Source organism: Magnolia sinica, chromosome 1 (assembly GCF_029962835.1).
Source record: "Magnolia sinica isolate HGM2019 chromosome 1, MsV1, whole genome shotgun sequence".
Classification (NCBI taxonomy): domain Eukaryota; kingdom Viridiplantae; phylum Streptophyta; class Magnoliopsida; order Magnoliales; family Magnoliaceae; genus Magnolia; species Magnolia sinica.
In genome coordinates, this window is record NC_080573.1 from 39317817 (window position 1) to 39324983 (window position 7167).

Sequence of the window (7167 nt, forward strand, 5' to 3'; positions counted from 1 at the left end):
ACCAAACCGCATAGGTTGCAGCAAAATGATACAAAGAGGCTTGGAAATTCCGACTATTGTTACATTTATTAGCTATTGAATTAGTTGCTAGCTAAAATAATGTTAGAAAAACAGTCCATATTCAACGAGTAAAACTCATAAACATGGATGGCCAGAGCAGTTGAATCCCTGCCTTTTTGATCCACCTAGCCACCTACCATAAAACTGTCTTTATCATCAAATCTTTTGAGCGTGTAACATGAGGTTATGGTACAGAACTTGTCTACCCGCAGACAGCAAGGACAGACCAAACGCATGCATTACGTGTTCCTGGGGCCTTAAATACCCACAATGTGTCAGTCTTGGGCCAGACAAGCCTTCTGTAATTTATATTAAAAAAAAAGGCTAAAACTTGTTTCATTTACATCCATCTATTGAAATGGCTCATCAAGGTCCACCTCCTCTTTGTTGTACCCTTCAACCCACCAAAATTGGAAAGCCTGAGGTTGTCCGCCAAACAGCTGCGTTTCACCCAACGGTGTGGGGTGATCACTTCCTTAACTACTCTGGAGACCAAAAGGTAGGAATTTTTTTCACACACGACCATGTGATGACATGCGTGAATGACATCCACGCCATTCATCATGTAGACCTATCGGATATGCTTGTGGCCTTAAAATCCTGGCTTTCAACACAGCCAGCATGATTGAGCCAGACGTGTACAAGGAGAATGCAGAGTAAAATGTTAAAGAGAAGAAAATCACTGCATGCTGTTATACAATCCATGTACACACAGCATCAGCCTCATTTTTAGGCTGCAGTACATTCGTGGGGATGCCCATGCGTGAACAATGTGGATGTTAACTATGTTTGCTCGTTTATGGAGAGTATTACTTTTAGCTGCACGTGTTGCAGGTGCATGTGCAAATGCATGCACGTTAGATCATGTCTTCACGCGAAATTTCAAAATTCATAATTCAAGAAAAAATAAATAATCTACTAGTATTAATTTTTGAGTTTTTGGATGGAATGGATGCAGAAGGTGGATGGATGGACAAGACAGGTTGAAATGCTCAAGGAAGAAGTGAGAAGGATGCTCGTCAACACCCATGGTTCATTGCTAGAAATGAATCTGATTGATGATATTCAACGACTGGGAGTGGCGTATCACTTTGAAAACGAGATAGACGAGGCATTACACCGTATATATGGTGAATATACGAAAGTTCAATATGATGATTTGTACGCCGTTGCACTCCGATTCCGACTGCTAAGGCAAGGAGGGTACAATGTGTCTTCTGGTATAAGAATCTCTCTCTCTCTCTCTCTGTCTGTCTGTAGGCCTGTTTATGTAAGAAACAACACATGATGTTCTGGACCATTCATCTAAATTCTTCTCCTAGGGACGTGGATTGCTTGCTCGCTGGTGGGACCCACGATGATGTTTGTGAGAAATCCACCTCGTCAATCCATTTTTCTAGTTCATGTTAGGACATGAGACTTTTGCCTGTAGCTCACAGATGATGGGCTTTTTAGATGAATGGTCTGGATCATCATATGCACGCATTCATGCACGACACATGCACCATCACCATCACATACCATTTATAGATGACATCTTGAAATTTTGAACGGTGAGGCAGACGTTTTCGGCAAGTTCAAAGATAATGATGGAAACTTCAAAGAAACACTGAGCAGCGATGTGAGGGGCATGTTAAGCTTATATGAAGCTGCATACTTAAGCATACAAGGAGAAGATATATTAGATGAAGCCATCGTTTTCACTAGTGGCCACCTTAAGACCATCGTTGCCCACCTTCATCATCCTCTTGATGCAAAGGTACGGCGGGCCCTAGAGCTGCCCCTTCACAAGCGCATACCAAGGTTGGAGTCAAGGTACTACATCTCGCTCTATGAAGAAGACAAATCTCGGACCGATGTGTTGCTTGAGCTAGCAAAATTGGATTTCAATATTCTACAGTCGTTGCACCAGAGAGAGTTGAGTGACCTTTCAAAGTAAGTTTCATTACCATTTTAGTTTAGTTTTTGGATGGCTTAGGTGAACTAAGAATAAAATGGAGCAGGTATCATCTTAGTTTGTAATGATGGTGATTCAATTCGATTATTGTAACTTGACTCAATTGAGCATCCAAACGCAGTGCAACTAGTAAACAAACGAACCATCTGATTAATCCTTACTAATATGATATATTGATGTTTTGACGTTTGTTGTAGGTGGTGGAAAGATCTTGGGCTTGCAATCAAATACCCTTTTGCAAGAGATAGATTGGTGGAGGCCTACCTTTGGATTTTGGGAGTGTACTTTGAGCCTCAGTACACCCGTGCTAGGGCTATACTAACCAAAATATTGAAAATTACGTCAATATTGGATGACATTTACGATGCATATGCTACATTCGACGAACTTGAAATATTCACTAACGCAGTCTACAGGTTTGATAATGAAAAAAAAAAAGAAAAAGATAGAAAAGTTCCCTGTTTGGAGGTTTTCTAATTCGACACAACTGTGCATTGTGGCCTATCTGTGCAATCGCGCTATGTGTGAAGCTGAGATGAATGGAATTCCAATCATTCCATCAGTTAGGCCTCACTTAATTTGCAGGTGACCTGGCTGGCCGTCAATCAAGTGGACCACAATGTGTGAAACCAATAAATAGACAAGAAAGAAGAGGGCCAAACAAAGAATTTTACCATAGTTTCTTTCGATCATTACTTGGTGTATAATCTGGAAGCCTCCTTGAAATTTCAATGTTCTATCTCATATCATTAGAGAGGGTGAAATGGTGGCAGATAGACTATAAACTGGGAAATGGTGTATGTTTTTTAGGCAACTGATTATGGTACAAACACCATTTATTTGAAATGTCAGCGACTTAATTACAACTTTCAGGTGGGAACTTGAAGACGCAGAAGGGCTTCCAGATTACATGAAGGCTTGCTATCTCGCACTCCTGAACACGGTGGATGAAATAGAGAGCCAGATGATGCCGGATGAAAAATTCTACCGTACAAACTACATAAAAAGAGAAGTATGACATCCAACTCTACTTCATAATATTTCTTACGTTCTTAATGTACATTCCTTCTACCTGAGCCCTCCCATCTGGATTATTAGAATTGCCAGAAAGTGTGAACATGTTCCTCGTATATTGTCGTCTTTATTTTATGTTTTATTTTTTATTTTTTGAATTTTCTAAAGGATTTTTGGTTTGATATGGAATGATTAGATGAAGATGTTCGTCCAGTCCTACATGGATGAAGCCAAATGGGTCAACAGAAAGCACGTGCCTACGTTACGAGAGCATCTTGATGTCTCGCTACTCAGTTGTGGCTACCCACTACTAACCGGTGTTGCTTATGTTGGCATGGGAAATTTGGCAAGCAAGGAGGTCTTCGATTGGCTGAATACCCATCCTAAGTTTGTTATGGATTTATCTATTGTATGCCGACTCGTGGATGACATCGCAGGCCATCACGTAAGAATATATACTTTACTATGAATTTTGAGTGAATTGAGCAGTAACCTATGAACATTTTTCCCTGCCAAAAATATGCACAGGGATTCCCCACCACCACCAATCATAGATTAGTGACTCATCTTAGTTAGTTTGGCACCATGAGTCAGCTGAGTCATGACTTGGAATCATGACCAAACATTTTGGTCTGAGTTGATGAGTAGGGGAAGGAAGATGTTTGTTACATAACGTACCAACTCGTTACATGTAAGTTTGAGTTCGTAGTTCAATGACAAGCAGAGCGTGTGTCAACATTGAGGTCTTGGGTGCGAGCTCAGCCTACACATGAAAACTATAGTGCATCTGCTTGCCTCACAGTGCAGTTACTTGGTGATTTGGATGCATAGGAAATGAAAACTTCTCTTGAGATGGTGTAGCCACCATGAGGAAATGTCGGACTTCATTTTCCTGACCCCCTATGGAATAATAGATTATAGAGGCATATTTATTGCTCTCAGAATTCGCACACTTAACCTTCCACTCTGATACCATGTTAAATAACCATTTGCTCTAAAAGATTGAGCCACCAGAGGATGGTGTATCAATGTATATCAAGAGACTTTAAAACGTGGGTCATCCATATGCAGGCATAACCTCATTACGGAAGCCATGCATGTAAGTCAATCCTGACCTATCACACCGAGTGTCCCACTTATATGTTGTATTTGGACTATAAAAGCTTTCTTCTTTTCTTGCAATCCACTACATAACAACTAATTTGACAATCAAGGTCGTCTCTTGATTGGCACTTAAAAAGAGAGTTTATTTCAGTTGATATTGATGAAGTTTGAAAATATTGACCCTACATGGTACATGGGAATTGGTTCCCCCACCAAATAACTGTAAACCAGTAGGTTGCAAATGGGTATTCCGTATAAAACGTAAAGTTGATTGGTCTGTTGATAGTTTTAAAGCAAGGCTTGTCGCTAAAGGTTATCATTAGCATCCTGGATTGGACTACAAGGAAACCTTTAGCCCCGTTGTGAAGCCCGCTACTATTCGCACTGTTTTGACAGTTGCTGTTATGCAAGGATGGCCCTCGAGATAACTTGATGTCAACAATGCATTTCTGCATGGCGAGTTGACTAAAACCATATACATGGTCCAACCCCCAGGATTCAAAGATGCCTCAAAACCTAACCATGTTTGCAGGTTAAATAAGGTTATCTATGAACTCAAACAGGCTCCTCAAGCCTGGTACTCGGTACTAAGATTGGCAATCATGAATCTTGGTTTTCTAAATTCGAAAGCGGACTCCTCCTTATTCATCTATCGCCACAATTCTATCTTGTGCTATTTATTGGTATATGTGGATGATCTGGTTATCACTAGTAGTGACATGCGCTTTGTGTCTCATATCATTGACCAACTTGGAGTTCGATTATCTTTAAAGGACATGGGCCAACTTCATTTTTTCTTGGGTATGGAAGTCATTTCTACTCCATCAGGTCTCTTCCTCTCCCAACACAAATATATTCGGGACCTCCTATCTAAAACCAACATAACAGGTGCTAAAGAAGTTTCTACTCCACTGTCCACAAGCACAGCTCTAAAGTTAGTTGATGGTACAACATCTTTTGATAGTACTGAGTTTCGAAGTGTCATTGGCGGTCTTCAATATTTGTCTCTCACCCGTCCAGACATTTGTTTCTCCGTAAATAAACTCTCACAGTTTATGCACCGCCCCACAATAACTCATTGGGCAGCTACAAAGAGACTCCTCCGCTACTTGAAGCAAACTATCTTTCATGGCATCCACATCACCAAAAATTCCAGTTTTGCTCTGACAATAAGCTCTGATACCATGATGAAGTTTGAAAATATTGACCCTACGTTTCTTATTGTTATCTTTGAAGAATATGTAAGGAAAGCTAAAAATAAGCGTAACTGTTACAAAAACTTTGACTCATGATTTACCATGTTCAGCCTAATAATCAGGTAGCTGTTACAAGCAGATGTTCAGCCTAATAATCAGCTAAGAGTGATCTTTTCCTTGATTTGAGGAGTCCTCCGTTATAGATATAATAGTAATTATATATTGAAGATTTTGGTAAGGATAAAAAATAATACTGATAACCGATGACTTATATAAACTATGGTATGATACATATTACTGTTAACTACAATGATATGATGTCATTTTTTGAGTGGCAAGTTTTCAGAAGGGCTTACTAGGTTGGCCATAGCCATTCTCTCTCTCTCTCTCTCTCTCTCTCTCTCTCTCTCTCTCACACACACACACACACATGATTTTGAGCTGAGTCGTTGCAAAACTTTGTTCTGGGCATTACTCAATTGAAACTGGCTTGGCTTATCGAGTCAACTCGTCATGACAAACTGAATTAATGCACTTTTCAATGAGATACTGATAAATTCTATATTTTACATATCTAATCCCTGTTGTAACTATTTTAAATATTTACTAATAATTATTGAATTTTAATCTTTATAATTATTGTAAAGTGAGTCGAGTCGGGTCGGGTCGAGTCTTCAAGTCCACCTGGACGATTGAGCTTAGAGTTGAATCGAGTTGTCATATTTTAGACTGTCTCATAAATGTACTTATCACCCCCCCTTTTCCTTTTTTTTTTGCTGATGCCTAAAGTTTGAGAAAGAGAGGGAGCATGTTGCTTCCACCATCGACTGCTACATGAAGGAGCATGGTGTATTAGAGGAAGAAGCATGTACCAAGCTTCGAGAAATGATTGCTATGGGGTGGAAGGAAATAAACAAGACATGCCTTAGACCAACAGTTATCCCGTTGCCACTTCTTCTTCGAGGAGCCAATCTCCCACGTGTGATAGAAGACCTGTACATCCGCGGAGATGGATATACTCATTCCAAACATGAGACCAAAGAGAAAGTCATTGCGGTGCTTGTTGATCCCATTCCCATTCCCATGTGAAAATCAGGTGTCACACAATCATCTTCTGTTTGCTTAAATAAGCTTGTGGTTGTTTAAATAAGGCTTTGTTTTATAGTCACCTCTACTCTATAAGGGTGTGGGCCATCAAAATTATTTCTCATATGCTTGTATTTATGTTTATAAGATTATTGGGTGTTTAATATACGTTTATAGTTTTCATATGTGACTCTGATTATATCCATACCATTATCATGATGTCAAAGCATTAGTCTTTGGTGCGATTACCAGGATGGTGGTGTTATGAGTAGTTGTCAATTTAAAGGCTTGATTCGCTTCTTGAACATAGTTGACCATTGCATGTGGAGTGAATAATTGTAGTAGAGGATAATGAGAAACATGATCTTATGGACCATTTTTGTCTGTACGGCGCTCCTCATGGTGCATGTGTCTGTACATCAAATGTGGACTGTTCATTGTCATTGTCCATTGCTTCACACATGGTGGCCCACTTGATTAATGGACCAGCAGATTATTTTGGGTAAGGAACATCAACCATGGTGAGAAATCTGAATGTATTGGATCCCATGTGTCCGGTACCTGAAGATGGGGCACTGGGATTAGTAGCATTCCTCTTTCAAGATTGATATGCTTTTCAATATCTACCAACCAAAGTTGCAACAAGCACATCCTATAAGCAAAAAGCACATCAAGATGGATGGTTTCTTATTCATGAAAAAATGTATTTACTTGAACTACTTGGACTCATAACCACAGTTGCCAGGTTTG

The 7167-nt window shown here is 39.8% G+C and overlaps 1 protein-coding gene across 1 annotated transcript; it reads left to right on the plus strand.

Annotated features, from left to right (window-relative positions):
• Positions 1 to 392: 392 nt before the first annotated feature.
• LOC131246392 ((-)-germacrene D synthase-like) lies at positions 393 to 6602 on the plus strand. Its single transcript, XM_058246482.1, has 7 exons — positions 393 to 559; positions 1019 to 1280; positions 1623 to 1995; positions 2215 to 2433; positions 2891 to 3029; positions 3228 to 3476; positions 6121 to 6602. The coding sequence occupies exons 1-7, from the start codon at positions 419 to 421 to the stop codon at positions 6418 to 6420; spliced, it is 1683 nt and encodes a 560-aa protein (XP_058102465.1). The 5' UTR covers positions 393 to 418; the 3' UTR covers positions 6421 to 6602.
• Positions 6603 to 7167: the final 565 nt, after the last annotated feature.

What these genes read in the sequence shown, in the direction of transcription:
- LOC131246392 (XM_058246482.1), top strand. Translation starts at nt 419, where the DNA reads ATGGCTCATCAAGGTCCACCTCCTCTTTGTTGTACCCTTCAACCCACC. An exon ending in ACTACTCTGGAGACCAAAAG is followed by an intron (nt 560 to 1,018) that starts GTAGGAATTTTT and finishes GAATGGATGCAG; the next exon opens with AAGGTGGATGGATGGACAAG. An exon ending in AGGGTACAATGTGTCTTCTG is followed by an intron (nt 1,281 to 1,622) that starts GTATAAGAATCT and finishes ACGGTGAGGCAG; the next exon opens with ACGTTTTCGGCAAGTTCAAA.